This window comes from Tricharina praecox (assembly GCF_024521635.1).
Source record: "Tricharina praecox strain CBS 144465 chromosome Unknown BZA05scaffold_1, whole genome shotgun sequence".
Lineage (NCBI taxonomy): Eukaryota > Fungi > Ascomycota > Pezizomycetes > Pezizales > Pyronemataceae > Tricharina > Tricharina praecox.
This window is the reverse complement of record NW_026250403.1, coordinates 1,361,481-1,376,765: the sequence shown is the minus strand read 5'-3', so window position 1 is coordinate 1,376,765 and position 15,285 is coordinate 1,361,481. Positions and strand designations below refer to the sequence as shown.

At 52.4% G+C, this 15,285-nt stretch overlaps 2 protein-coding genes across 2 annotated transcripts; both read left to right on the top strand.

Moving 5' to 3' along the window:
- The first annotated feature begins 738 nt into the window (after positions 1–738).
- BZA05DRAFT_382295 (OPT oligopeptide transporter protein-domain-containing protein) lies at positions 739–3,094 on the top strand. Its single transcript, XM_051482098.1, has 5 exons — positions 739–989; positions 1,044–1,233; positions 1,288–1,474; positions 1,525–2,188; positions 2,244–3,094. Exons 1-5 carry the CDS (start codon positions 839–841, stop codon positions 2,915–2,917), a joined length of 1,866 nt encoding a protein of 621 aa, XP_051344336.1. The 5' UTR covers positions 739–838; the 3' UTR covers positions 2,918–3,094.
- A 1,735-nt stretch (positions 3,095–4,829) lies between these two features.
- BZA05DRAFT_382290 (uncharacterized protein) lies at positions 4,830–14,058 on the top strand. Its single transcript, XM_051482097.1, has 9 exons — positions 4,830–5,361; positions 5,428–5,574; positions 5,678–7,335; positions 7,390–9,127; positions 9,187–10,401; positions 10,453–11,302; positions 11,359–13,198; positions 13,259–13,511; positions 13,566–14,058. Exons 1-9 carry the CDS (start codon positions 5,308–5,310, stop codon positions 13,578–13,580), a joined length of 7,770 nt encoding a protein of 2,589 aa, XP_051344335.1. The 5' UTR covers positions 4,830–5,307; the 3' UTR covers positions 13,581–14,058.
- Positions 14,059–15,285: the final 1,227 nt, after the last annotated feature.

Here is a 15,285-nt window from a genome sequence, read left to right as displayed (position 1 = left end):
TCCAGCACAGAACTTAGCGGTACTAGTAGTAAGATGTATGTAGAGTACATAACATAGAGTAGCACTGGTTGTGGGGGCGGAGGCAGACAGCTTTCTACGCCGAGTTATTCGATACGAGCGGCGTCGGATGAATGCCGGGTTCTTGCGGATAAACCCATAGCAGAGCAGGAGCGCGTACAGCCCCTTGTCGTCGAGCCAGAAGGAAAGAAAGAGAAGAAAAAAGTGGCGAGCGGGCGTGCTGAGTGTTCAAGATTTAGGGGATGGTTCGGGCCACGGAGGCCACAGAACGTTTGCCGAAAGCTTAGGATGCACCCCCCAACGTCGTTACTCCCGCCACACCCTGGACATCCTTCAGGGATTTCTGGTCACCCACAGGGCGATCTTCGAATAGAGCCGCTCATGTGTCATCGCATCACCGACTTTCAAAATCTGCTAGTCTCGGAAACGCCGGTGGAACTCCGGATCCACAGCCATGGCGTCGTTCAGAAAGAGGTCGGTCCCGGATCTACCAGCTGCGAACTCCCCCATTTACCTCTCCTCCAACAACGTTGATACCGCGCGTCGCGATCTCGAGATGGCGGTTTCCAGCAATTCACACGACCGGAGCAGCGATATGGAGGCCTCTGCAACGTCGAGACCACGGAAACAGAACTCTTATGAGAGTGTGCGACATGAACGTCAGTTCACCGTTCGGGCGGTGTTGGTTGGCCTGGCGGTTGGTACCATCGTGTGCTTCTCGAACATGTATTTTGGACTGCAAAGTAAGTCTTCTTGGAGAGCTCTAAGTTAGCGGCCGATACTAACGAACTACCGTATCCTTACAGCGGGCTGGGTCTCCATGATGTCGATGCCCTCGTCCTTGGTCGGATTCGCGGTATTCAAGACTCTGGCCCACAGACTGGATTATCCGTTCACTGCTGTGGAGAATGTGTTGGTGCAGACTGTCGCCGTCGCCGTGGGCTCCATGCCTCTTAGCGCGGGCTTTGTCGGTGAGCACGTGTAGACGGTTTCCGCAATGCGAACTTTGCTGATTTGTCATCAAGGTGTGATTCCGGCTCTTGAACGTCTCCTCACACCGGCAGAAGGCGGCCCGATAGTTGTCTCGACGCCAAAGCTGGTGTTCTGGGGGCTCGGGGTTGCCTTCTTTGGCGTATTCTTTGCCGTTCCGCTGAGGAAACAAGTGATCATACGGGAAAAGCTAAAATTCCCTTCTGGAACAGCTACGGCTTTGATGTAGGCTGTACCCCCCCCCCCCGTTTCACCAGGCCACTAAGCTCATGTTCACAGGATCTCGGTTCTGCATGGCGATGAGAAGAATACACGCCGCGCACAGTCTGCAACCCAGTTGCCGTCACAAACCACAATTCTGATGGCAGACACACCTGAGGCGGATAACGTTGAACACAGTGAAACGGCCGACTGGAAGAAGCAAACCAGGATGTTGTTTTATTCTTTTGCAGTGAGCGGTGTCTATGTGAGTCAGGTTTTGGATGAGAACGGGTATCCAGCTCTGACCGCTCGCAGACGCTGTTCTCATATTTCTTTCCGATCATCCGTGACCTGCCAATCTTTGGTTTCGCTGCAGCAAACCACTGGCTTTGGACTTTGAACCCGAGCCCAGCATATGTCGGCCAAGGGATAATCATGGGACCGCAAACGACAGCCCACATGCTTTTTGGAGCGTTTTTGGGATGGGGGATCCTAAGCCCATTGGCCAAGAGGAGCGGATGGGCACCGGGTCCTGTTGGTGACTGGGCAACAGGCAGCAGAGGATGGCTGGTATGGGTGAGTCTGGCGATAATGCTTGCAGACAGCATCATTTCTCTATCGGGCATCATGTTTGATCCCCTTATCCGCGCCGCATTAGGCACAAGACGGCTTCGGAGCGGGCAGAGCGACTATGAACCTTTACCGGAGGACGCAGAGGACGAAGAGGACGTTCCGGCTCATTATCCCGGCCTTCGTCGGCGAAGAACGCCTCGGTTCGAAGTCGACGATGAGACACCAGAGCAGGACGCGGATCCATCTTTCTTGGTACCTATGTGGGTTGTAGTCTGGGGCCTGGTGGCATCTGGGATACTCTGCATTGTCGCCATCAGAGTTGTTTTTGGACAGGTTCCACTGTATGCAACTGTCGTTGCGTTCTTCCTTGCCCTGGTTCTTAGTGTCATGGGCGTCCGCGCATTGGGTAGGCCCACAGCTCCTCACCCGCGGTATCACCAACATGCTAATCCTCCCCCTAGGACAAACCGATCTCAACCCTGTTTCCGGCATCTCCAAACTCACGCAATTGATCTTTGCACTGATAGTCCCCGCCTCGAACCCGGCCGCAGTAGCAATCAACCTCGTGGTCGGCGCCGTATCCGAAGCAGGCGCGCAGCAAGCCGGCGACATCATGCAAGACCTCAAGACCGGGCATGTGATTGGCGCCTCGCCACGCGCACAGTTCTACGGCCAGCTGATCGGCAGCGTCTTTGGCGCTGTGGTATCGGCGTGGGCCTACAGGATCTACTCGGCGGTATACCCGATTCCCGGCGACCTATTCCAGGTGCCCACCGCATATGTCTGGATCGATTGCTCGAGACTGGTGTATGGCAAGGGACTTCCTGATGGCGCGTGGGGCTTCGCGATGGCCTTTGCGGGCATCTTCACGGTCACTACGATCTTGAGGGGCTGGGTGGTCAAGGGAAATCCCTGGATTCCAAGTGGCATCGCAGTGGCGGTGGGAATGTACAACACCCCGTCATTCACGCTTGCGAGGGCGGTGGGCGGCGGGTTGCAGTGGTGGTGGAACAGGAAGTTTGGCAGTGAGGGACAGACTATGTTGGTGGTTCTGGCCAGTGGATTGATCCTCGGGGAGGGGCTGGTGAGTATGGCAAACCTGCTGATGGCTAGTGCGGGCGTACCGCATTTTTAATGTGGGAAGGGGTGTGTTCATGTTTTAGACTGCCGGAGCAGCATTACACTGGGTTAATTCTGATAGCTGCTGTTTTCTTTTTGAGACCGTTTTTGTAGATGAGTATAGAGTAGATATCGCGCGGCGGATAGAAATGGAGACGAAGGGTGTACCTGCTTAGAAATAGATGTATGGGTGGTTGCTTATGGCAATGATGCACATTCTGTAGGCGGCAGCTTTGTTCATGCTCAAGTACTCAGGGGCATCGCACAGCCATAGATCACCACAGCTCATTGCGAGCTTGTCCCGCTCTACCCCGGAATCCAGATCATCTATCCAGCCTTCGCGATTACAGTGACCGTAGTTGCAATCTCTTGGCTTGACGAGTGCTACATATCCTCCACACTTTACCAGCCTCCACATTCACTGTGCCACTATGGAATGTGCCATGAGAGTAAGCGCTGTTCCCCGCTGCCATCCCACATTAGTTTAATGCCTTCCACTCGGCTTCCAAGGCTGGAGCAAACAGACGCAACTGCGCAACCCGGCGCGTATGTAGTCGTCTAGCACGGGACTCACCGAACAATGCAATGCACCTGTGGCATTTAAAAGGTAACTATGCTCATCGTAAGTAACCGCTTATTGTTCTGTTTCGTTAATTCCTTATGGCTGTGCATGCTGGATTCGGAGAGGTTTTTGGTTCGGCTCGGGTAATTGAAAGTGGCGTCATCCACTAAAGCCTAACGGTTCCGAGAAACGTGAGCGGCTGGCAGGAGATCGGCTTTCGGCAGCGCGGGGAAAGGTGGCTCGGATCAGGCTAGAATGTGGAGTGAGCTTGCTTACGGAGCTATTTGGGGAAGAGTAGGATGGATAGTATGAATAGAAAAAATAGAAGGGATAGGATAGCTTCTCATTCCATCCATCTTTCCAACGATGACCGATAGAGAGCGAGCTATGGACGACTTCATTCGACATGGCAGAACCGCAGAGGGTCACGGACCGGTATGTATGGATGTAGCTCGGTTCCGGCCCACGCGAAACCACAATCCGCGATCATCTGAAGAGTCGAGACCAAAGAACAGAGTTTCCGCATCCTTTAGGTCCCATTCCAACCTGAAGCGCCGGCGGTGCCAGGATGTCGATATCTCCATCCTCATCTCAGCACGGACGGGGCAGGTAGGTGATCGATCGCAGTAAGCCGGCTAGGTACTTGCAGTAGGCTACTCCATACACGTACGACATAGCATGAATTGCTCGGTAAATGACCGTTGAGAAGAGAAGAGCTTCTCCCCACCATCACGCCCACCATTCTCCAGACCGGCTCCGCAGTGCCATGAACCTCTGCTCTCAACCAGAAGCAGCCCACACAACAATAACAGCACATCGAAGCCGCGTAGAATTCCCTGGTATCGGACATCGGGAGCCGGACTGAGTGTCAGTATGATGATTCTCCGTGGGGATTAGTCCGGATGAATGTGACAGTAGTGGACTAGAGTGGTGGGTAGTGGTGGTGGATGCTGAGTGGGGGTTGCATTTGCGGGCCTGCGAGCCCTCGGACGGCGGGGTGTTGATCCTTCTCCGACAATGAGCTGATGCCTAAGTACATAATGTAAGTACCTAGGCTTTGGGTCCGGCAGAAGCAGCTCAGGACCGGGTCTGACGGGGATGTTTGACTGCAGAGTGAGGGCCTATGATGGTGATGTGATCGAGGACGAATAGCAATGAGCGTGCCTTGTATGTAGTAGTTGTAGTGGTGGTGGGGAGCGTGCGAAGCGGTAAAGATGGGGCAGGAGGGGTGCGGGCAGTGTAGCGAGAGCGGCCGGTTTTCCGATGCGGGCCCTCACCCATGCCGCCAGCTGTATAGTACATGCTACCTATACTATGCACTGAGGAAACGGCCTCTAGTCTTGGTGGCCAAAAAAGATCTTTCCTTCACCGGTTGTCTGTGAGCCCGCATTCTTCTTCCGAGTAACCAACCTTATGACCTGTGTGAGCCTCACGTGGGCGTCCGCTTGTCATTCTACGTAACTCATCCGGCCTTCCTTAGCGTGTGCCCGTTATATCTAATCTCCGTGCGAGCAACCCATCCACAGTTCATCTTACCTTCTCTCGCTCCGGCTACGAATCTTCTTGCTCTCTCGATCACACCTCAAAACCCCAACCTGTCTCACCCTCCACGCCCAGCTGCCGCGCCCCGCTCGACCGCCCCCGCTTCCTCTCCGACCCCAAAGCGCGAAGCCAATGTCCATAGCAGGTTGAAAGAGCGAAAACGATCCACCTCTCCACACGTCTCAAGTGCCGATCCATACTTTCGAACGAGCCAGCCAACCACCACCACCACCACCATCGCCACCACCTCCACCCCCCCCGTACACGCAGACACGATACGGTAACCACGCGCGATTGCCTCCATGGACGGGGATCGCAAGCTGGTGCAGACGTTACTGGAGCGGCTCTCGGCGAGGGTGTGTGATCGATGACAGATGGCGTCGGCTTCGGGGAGAAGGATCGGTCGCTGACTTGAGGCATAGCTTCCAAATCGGACTGGGGATGACTTGAATGATGTTCGACGTGATGAGGTTGTGGCGCTGTCGCGTCGCACCATGATTGAGATAGCAAAGTCGCAGCTCGACATACTGGTAGCGGCTATTGTGAATCAATTGGAGAGCATATCGAGGGTTCATTGACACTCCCGTTCCAACCCCCTCCCACGCCCCCCGTCCCCCGGAGCACGCGCGAGAGAGATATATCGAGGACATTGTTGACGAAGTTCCATTGCAGCCATACGAGCAGCTTTCGCCGAGGAACCGACCGCAACTCGTGCTCCTGACCCAGACGTACCTGGTGGAGCTTTTGGCCGACTGTACGGCTGCGAATTGGGATGCCGCCGATGCGTCGCGAAAACCGGAGACCCCAAACAACGATGCCACAGCCAACGGGGGATTGCCGCCGCGAAGATCCAGACGACGAGACGTTGATCCGCCACCATTGGACGAAGGGCAGGCCAGATATACTATGGAACTGCTGTTGAAGTTAACGTCGAGCCCCAATGTCGACGAGCTACAAGTGGGGAAGGGGGCCCAAGCCGAGGAGCGAAGCTTAGATGGACTTCCAAAGAAACCGAACGAGCTGGACAAGGCCACGTTCAAAGTTATCGAATTCTTGAGTGCCTCCAATTGGCCGCTTGTATACCAGACCATGAGATCGAAACTGAAGACATTGCGGCAAAGCGCGGAAGACCTGGATGCTAGCGGACTGCAGTTCATAGCTCACCTGTCACTCAACCAGAAGAAGCTTTCTTTGGTGCTCCAGGAGATCAGTAACAGTTTCCTGCCTTTACGGAAATCATCCCAGAATATGCTTGCTGCGCTGTTACCGGAGGCAATCCATAGATGGATCGATTCGCACCCTAGGGATTTTGTACAGTTGCACCAATCGCAGCAACGACTCGAAGGCGGAGCGGATGTGTTGTTCGATTTTGCGGGCTCGTTGACCGACGGCACAAAACGGAGGGCCGTCATCTGGCCATTACAGACGGCCCTAGTTCTCCTACTTCCAGAAGTCTTTGTCCATGCAGACATGAGTGGATCGCAGCGCGGCAGTTCTCTAGCGAAAAAGATTGTGTTCCTGAATAACTTGCGACAAGCCCTACGGCAGCTCAAGTCTGCAGATATAGCAGCTTCATGCCTTATTACCATATGTCGGGCTGGAAGTTTATTCGCCAACGACACCGATAGCGCCCTGTTGAGCTTCGCACTGGATATCCAGAACGACATGAGGGAAGAGATTTTCAAGAAACCTTCCCCTGGCCCACCGGCGATGGATGACAGTATGGATCGAGACGTCTTGATAAAGGCATTCGTCAGCTTGGCAAGGCTATCGCCCGATCTGGTGGTGGAGCATCTGGTCCCGAGGTGCTTGGACAAGAACTCTCCGATGTCGTTCAAGATCACCGTCTTTGCCGGTGCCGCAGTCCTTGCGAGTCAGCCGAAACCGGAGCAGTACTCGCTGCTATTCGAAGCCATTGCGCCGGACCTGAGAGAATACCTCCATGGCATATCTAGTATGCGAAAGGCTGTGAGCGCTGGCAGCGCTCCGTTCAACAACGGAGCGATCATGGAAAAGATGCGCCACAAGAACATATCCACAGACAGCATTGGGTCCGTCGAGCTCCTCTATCAGTTGCTTGAGCTACTCAAAATCCGTCCGTTACTCCTCTACGAGAGCCTTCACGCCTACGGAGAGAAGTGGGATCAAATGCTCGAAAAATCGATTGATTCTATTCTCAAGTTGATCTGTGATGACGACGAATTTGTACGAAACTCTACTGTCATCTTCGCCCGGAGGCTGTTGTCACCAGAAGCATTCCGGGTTGCGACGCACATGGAGGGTCATCAGGAAAACGATGACAAAGTGCTCGAGTTCTTCTGGAGGGGAACGTGAGTTTCATGCCCTGAAAGTATATGCGTTCGATGGCTGATGTGTTTTCTTAGATCCGCGATTGTAGCAACGCTCTCTAAAAAGCTATTGGACTTCGATTTCCGTGACCCGGGCCTCAAGAGCATGCTGGAACTAGTTCACGGTTACCTCGAGACGCGGGTCAACATCATACAGTCTCGGAAGGTACTAAAAACTGCCGCCAGTGCCGCTAATGGTGACGAGGATGACTTACCTTTTAGTCAGGATTTCACCATTGGTGTTTCTGACATTCCTGAAAGAATCAAGGCCAATGTGTCGCTGGAAATATCTTTTCTGGTTCTCCTTTGTTCCAGTGACTTGGACATCTGCTCGGTCACAACACATGCGATCGCTTTGCTCTGCGAAGAGGGCCGGTTGACCGAGAACCCGGAGGATCTAGCCAGGTCAAACCTGACGCTGATGAGGAATTTCCCGGTTTATTCAGAACTTTCGCTACAGACATTCCGGATCACCGGACCGGTGGCGTTCCAGAAACGGTTGAGGAAGCTTCTGACCAGAATGTCTGTCCCGAGCCCCGGGATACTAACTGCCTGGGAGTCTGTCTTCACTAGGTGGCGGACTCTCTGCAAGCACATACTTTCCCAGGGTGTTGCTGTTACTGGTCGCTTGGAAGATCGACTCCATGCCGAATGGCGGAATTACTCCGGATTCCTGGCATCCATCGGTGGGTGCTGTATTGCCGACATTCCCGCTCATGTCCCTCCACACATGCGAGTTATCGACGCTACCATGGTTGGCCTAAAATGGATCGACCGGATTACGAGCGATGGGGATACCATGTCGCTGCTGGAGCGGTTTATGAAGCAGTGTCTGCAGTTGCTTGTTTGCAAGCTCGTTAGTGTCCGAGAAAACATACGGGAGGTCCTTGGGACAGAACTCAATCCTAGGCTCTATCTACAACTCTTTCGGTCATTGGAAACGGAACTTAACATTGTGCTTGACCCGCTAAAGGACGCCGTCAGCGAGAGTCGGACATTGTTCGCGGAGCAGGTTTGCTCATTGCTGAAGACTATTGTCGAGCGGCTGGAGGACGCACAAGACACATTCCTCACTGTGGATCTGGGAGCAATGACCCTAAGTCTGGCTCGGTATCTGCATACCTTGAAGGAGGACTACACGACTCTCCGCATCAAGATCAGAATGTGTAATCTTGTCGAACTGGTAGCGCGGAAGAAGGAGATCGTCAATCTAAGGCAAGATGTCCGCGTGCGAAACAGCCTGCTGCAGATCTTGTCGGAGTGGATGTCGAGGCCGTCCAAAGCCGAGACCGCGTATATTGGTCAAGGATTCAGGCGAGACGAGTTCGTTCGTTTGCAGAGGGACCTTGACAGAGCATGCTTACGAGCTCTGGTCAATCTGTTGTATCGCTTGCCGCTCCAGCCGCCCGATTCCTCTCATGATGCCGATGTGGTGGATGCACGCTCTCAAATGTTTTGCAGCTATTTCACTTCGTTTCTCTCATTGCTCGACTTTAGTCAACTCGAGGGTGACCGTCGCAAAGACCTCCAGACTGCATCGTTAGCTAGGGATGACGCTGCATCGTTCCAGGAATTGGCCATTCAAGCTCTCTCCAACCTCCTGAGTGCGAACGTAGACGTTGGTCTGAAGTTTTCCCTGGAAATCGGCTACCATGAGTCCTTGGAGACCAGGACGGCTTTCATGCATGTCCTTACCAATATCTTGACTCAAGGAACCGAGTTTGGTGCACTTGGTGATTCTGCCATTGGAGAGAAGTACGAGAAGTTGATCGATGTGAGTTGCCGATTGTCTCGCTCGTATATTGCAAGCCACTGACAATGCACACTCAACAGCTACTTGTCAACGATTTGAAGTTTGCACTGGCCTTGTGTGTATGCTGCCCGAGCAGTGAAGTCGATGAGCTCACGGTGGCGCTACTAAACATCTTCGATTCCCGCGGCTTGGGGTTGACTCTGCTGAAGGCACTCATCGAACAAGAGGTTGCCAACACCGAGAGTGAATCGGAGCTCCTCCGACGGAACTGCGTGGCCACCAAGATGCTGTCCGTATTCGCAAAATGGAAGGGCTCGGACTATCTTAAGAAAGTGCTGCAAGAGACGATCAAACGGTTGATCCTTTCGTCCGCCGTTTTGGATCTTGAATTGGATCCTGCGCGAACATCATGCCCGGAAGTGTTGTATGCAAATGAGGAACAGCTGCGGGTTATTGCGAAGATATTCATCAGCGAGATCACGAAGTCGGGACCCTTCCTTCCGGACTCGTTCCGCAGAATTTGCCATACCATCAGCTCGTGCGTTGCCGACCGCTTTCCCGAGGCCAAATACACTGCCGTGGGCGCTTTCATCTTTCTTCGATTCTTTTGCCCAGCTATTGTCGCCCCGGATTCTGAAGGCCTAGTCGATCTAATACCCACCAAAGAGATGCGAAGAGGATTGATGTTGATTGCGAAGATCATCCAAAATCTGGCCAACAATGTTCTCTTTGGCGCGAAAGAGGCGTATATGATCCCACTCAACGACTTCCTGACTGGAAATATTTGCGAGGTCATCACTTTCCTCCGCAATATCTCTATCCCTCCAAAGGCCAACGAGGTTATTCAACTTCAAGAATCCTTCGATTTCGGTAGCAGTGTGGCTTTGCATCGATTTCTGTACGATCATTGGGAGACTGTCCGCCACAAGCTTATCTTCGAGGAGAAAGCCAGACGACAACGTCCAAATGGAGACAAGTCCTTCAGCGAACTGCCTCCTTCCGAGCTCCAAATTTCAATCAATAAGTTCTCGGCATTGATTTCGACCCTCGGTGCCCCACCGCTCGATATCTCTCTCGGGAGACCCCAGATTACTGGGAGTGTTCAGCCAGCATACTCACGGTATCAGCACTTCATGCTGAGGAACTCTGGCCGCAGTGTCGAAAGCATTCTGTCGGCGAGGATAGTGTACGACGGAGGTGAAACTAAGGACGGGATGTCGGTGATCTGCTTTGTCCAACGGAACATCAACATCGAGACAGTTGATCCGGATTTGCTAGCATACTGCTACCTCAAGGTTCGTCCTCTTCAGTTCTCACCCTCCGACGTAACGTGCTGATTCTCGAAGATCGCAAGCCGAATGTGGCACAAGCCTTTCGCTGTACTCGTCGATGCGACGTGCTACAGTCTTAACAACGAACTACCAGATGAAGTCTACAGGAAGATCGATTCCCTCATGCCGCCAGAAATGATCAAGAATTACTCCCGATTATACGTCTACAACATGAATAGTGCCTATCGAAAGTTCATGAGACGAGCATTACGGCATGCCGTGAAGGATGAAAACAACCCTTGGCACCCTAGCCAAATCGAATTCATCATGTTGGGAAGTTTAGGGGAGCTGCAGCAACACTTCAATCTAGGAAGTTTGCATCTGCCAAGGGAAACGATGAGCTTTTTGAGCGACTCGAGATACGTCTTCCACAACATCACTAGGCTGTCGATGACCAAGGGAAATACGGAGGTCATCTTCAAGGTCGGCAGTCAGTACATTCAGATTACACCTGTCAAACGACAAGAGTTGTACCCAGGGTTTAGAATCTTGGTCAACGTGAACGACATCTTCAGACTTTCGGATGTTGAAGAAGCAAATGCGGCTTACCATACCGACGAGGAAAATGCATTCGGAATCAAAACCGATGGTGGGAAGACCTCCTTCTACTTCTCGAGTCCGAAGAAGAATGATATCCTCAAGACACTCAAGTCGTCGAAAGCCAAGTATTCCAGCGATAACAAGCCTTCCAAGCTTAGCGAAAGGACCATTCGTCCGGAAGACGTTCCGGGTACGATGCTCAACATCTCATTGATGAATATGGCGAGCGTTGATCCCGCTCTGCGTCTTGCCGCGTACAATCTGCTGTGCGCCCTCTGCCAAGCATTTCAGTTCAACCTTGACAGACAATTTGTGAATGCTAAAGGTTGGTTGAAATGGTCCTCTCACCACATGTTGTGTTTGCTAATTTATGGGGTTCAGGTTTGAGCATACCCCCTGATGCTGTGACACTCATTGTCGGCGTGAGCGAAAAATTAGCTGCTACGGAACCCCAGCTCACCTTTGACTTCCTCACCGAGTTCTTCATTGGATGGGATAAGTCACATCCTCGACAACGCCCTCTGAACATTCTCTACATGGCGCCATGGCTTGCGAACCTTCACTCGCACGTTTTGATGGGTGGCGAGGATCCGGAACGAGGCCGTGAGAGACTGGCTGTCATCGCACGAAAGATCATCGACATAACCGTGAAAGAGCCTAAGCTTTACACATCGTTTCAGCAGAACGCCTGGTTTATCATCGGGAAAGACGAAGGTCTTCTAGACGTTTTCCTGGAAGAATTGATCAAGGCTGCCATGAACTTTGGGTTTGGGTCGGACGGTGCTGAAACCATTGGGTCCATCTGTTCGTCCTTCGAGACTCTCACGATCCGCAGCAAGGTCATCGCGAGGCTCCGGAAGGCTCTCAATAAGTCGACACTTCGCGCAACACGCCATCTTGTTGACAATCACGCTTGGAATGAGATTTGCGTGCTGCTCAAGATATGCCTCGCGATCTCCTTCGACAGCCGTATCCAGGCGCAGATGTTCTTGCCCGAGCTCTTCCATGTCATCACGATGATCGTCAACTGTGGCCAGTCCCCGGTCCGTGTGGCAGTTCATAGCTTACTGGTGAATACCGTTCACTCCATATCGACGTCTTTTCCGTTGGAGGATTCGAACCTAGCACAATTGAAACAGGTTCTAGTATCTCTTAATGAGCCGAAGATGCGTCTGCTCTTCAGCTTGAACAGACCGACGTCGAGGGATGCTACAGCGATCCAAGAACAGCGGTCAGAGAATTCCACGTCGACGTCGATGGAACAGATCACAAACTTGCTTCTCGACATCATCGCTGTTGCCGCGCCTACAATGGACATGGCGAACATATGGCGAGCACGATGGATGAGTTTGGTGGCGAGCACTGCCTTCCAAAGCAACCCGGCCATCCAACCACGAGCGTTCGCAGTCATGGGATGTTTAGCGCGAGAGGATGTTGATGACGACTTGCTCTATCAAGTGCTGGTGGTCCTGCGCAATGCCCTGACTCGGTTCGTCGAAAACGGAGACAACGAGATGCTGACTAGCATCATCACCAGTCTGACGAAGATGATGGACAACCTCTCGCCAACATCTCGATATCTTCATCAGTTGTTCTGGGTTGCAGTGTCATTGGTCCGTCTAGGCTCTGGAATGGTGTTCAATTGCTCTGCAGGTCTCTTGGAAGCCACCCTTCGGACACTTGCCAAATCCGGCGAATTTAAGAACAACAAGTTAGGCCATGTGCTCCTGCAGGGGAAAGCTTTGGTCGACGAGGCTGCTATGGATATTGACGAGCTATATGGCATCAAATTCGACGTTGATAACTTCCATTTCGCAATGGCTGCAACACTGACGAAGGGCCTCCAAAGTCCATCCACAAAGCCGGCCGCCATCAGTGCCCTTACAGCTTTCGTGGAAGTCGGCGCAGCAAACATGCCGGAACTGCCACGCTGGACGAAGGATACTCCCATACCACCTTACCTGGCGATGGTCGTAACACGCGCCTCGAACCCGAGCGACATCAAGGAGCTTATGTGGATGGTTGGATTGTCGATCGACGATTCGGATATCAACGTGTGGTCGAACATCCCTCCGATCGAGATGATGTCGGAGCGAAACCTGCTGTTGAATGGTGTCCTGGCTATCATCGACTTCAAGACTTGCGAGGAGATCATACAGAAGCATGCTCTAGTATTCTTCACGCACATGGCGCAGAGGCGGCCTGAAGTGCTAGTGTTGATGTTCGTGCAGCCCATCCTTTCCTGTATACTTCCTTAAACTAACTTCTTTGGTTCATGCAGGTACGACCACTTGATCGATCACCTCGAGACCGTTCTCGGCACGTCTCACAACCCGGCGCTCCTGAAGGAAGCGAATGCCCTGATGTGCGCCGTCTCCAAGAACAACATGTTCCCCCAGCGGAAGAATATGAAGGAGAAGTTGAACATGTTCCTGGATGATTGTGGATTGTCTGGAATTTGGACTTCTACATCGTTCAAAACGACGGTTGACAGAGAGAGCCGATGCGCTGCTCTCACTGACAAACTGATTGATGTATGTTTGACATAGCATCACCGCCCTGATATGATACTAACGTACCACAAACAGTTCATCATCATGTAGTAGACAGCCAGGCACCCTTAACGACGACGAATGTGTTCATGAATTGATGTGATGGTTGTACTGCTTGCTTGTGTATCTTTTTGAAATGTGTGTGTGCGCGGGGGGTGCGGGGGGAAGATCTTGGGGTACCTACATATGGTTGTTCTGCTTTTTGCCAGGTTTGTGAATCGTTTCTCTCCCTCCATCTCTCCCTCTGTCCTTTCTTTTTGGATATCTTTTCTTCTGTGTTGTTTCTTAGCTAAGGAGTTTTTTCATTTTCATTTTCATTTCCATCGGCGGAATGTATCATGCATCTCGTATATTTATGTACGATGTTCTCTGTCTGCCTGCTTTGCCTGAATTTCCTTTGCTCTTTTTCTTTCTATATCACTTTTCTTCATGGGGCCGGTTTTCTCCGGTGGTGACGGCGGCGAGGGGCGTTGGAGGATTTAGTTAGTCAGTGCTTCTCACCATAACTCTTCGGTCGGCTCTCCTCTGCTTCTCGCTCTCGAACCGATGACATCTTCTTCGTCTAGCCCATATGGCGTAGCGGCCAGCTCGAGACTAGCGGGGTTATATCGACCGCAGATGGCAGCAGCACCCATGCCAAATGACTCTTGCTGGTTGCGGGATGGGCAATGCCCTTCCAAGATCAGGTTTTGCCGTGCACGCCCTGATCTCCGGTCCACAATTGACCGATTCATCCCGACTAAGGAGTGGGGGATAGCGATATGAATTATGGTGGGGGGTTCCTTCGTTTGTTTGTTTGTTTACACTGCCCCGCTCCCCCGCGCCCGCATCCGGACATCCTTCGATTCCTGGGGAAGAGGATGCTCCAGATATCTATCTTCGGGCGTTGGAACGGTCAATTCATCGTCAAAAAGTATCTGGTGTTGCATGTGTTGCCTCCCCTCCGGTTGCAGTTCACATGCTGTGTTCGACTTCACGATAACAACTGGATTAGATTATTATTGCTAGGGAACCTCCATGGCACATGCCGTACTTCGGCAAAATTCTGCAGATCTCGTTGATCACGATCCTTGTCTGACACTGGCGGGGCTTCTACTGGAATCAAACTAACTCTAATCCCGCACCAAACACCGCAGCCTGGGCGTCGATGCATCCCATCCTGAATGGAGTAGTGTGGTAGGTCGGTCTACATACATGTGTGAGACCTCAAAAAAATATGCTCGATTTTTGCCGGTACGAGACGTACCCCGCTTCGCGAACTTTTTTGCACACCCTACCCCACTTCGGACTGGGCGGTGGGCTGTCGTTGGGCCAGGGAAGAGGAGGATGGAGGGAGGGAGGGCCAGATATAAAGGGCTCAGGTCCGCCATCTCAAAGGTGCTCATTCCTCAACCTCGACTCATCCTCATCTCAGAAAACAAATCTTCTTCTTCCATACGTTCGTATACACAATGCTGCTGCTGCAATGATCACTTTATTCTTCACTTCTCCCTTCCAACCCCTTCTGCCTGAAGTGGCTTGAATGGCGTTGCTGATACTTACAGTTCGGACACAGCTTCAAATGTATTCAGTCCTCCCGTCTAGCAAAGACGTTGGCGGTGGCGGTGGTGGTGGTGTGGGAAGACGGCATGGTGCCTATCGCAATAGTTGCTATCTATGATCGAGGTAATGTTCATTGGTGAGAGCATAACGGGTGTCCGTCTGTCTGCCATCATCCTACCTCTTTCGCGAGAGAGGGATGATGGAAGACATTCGT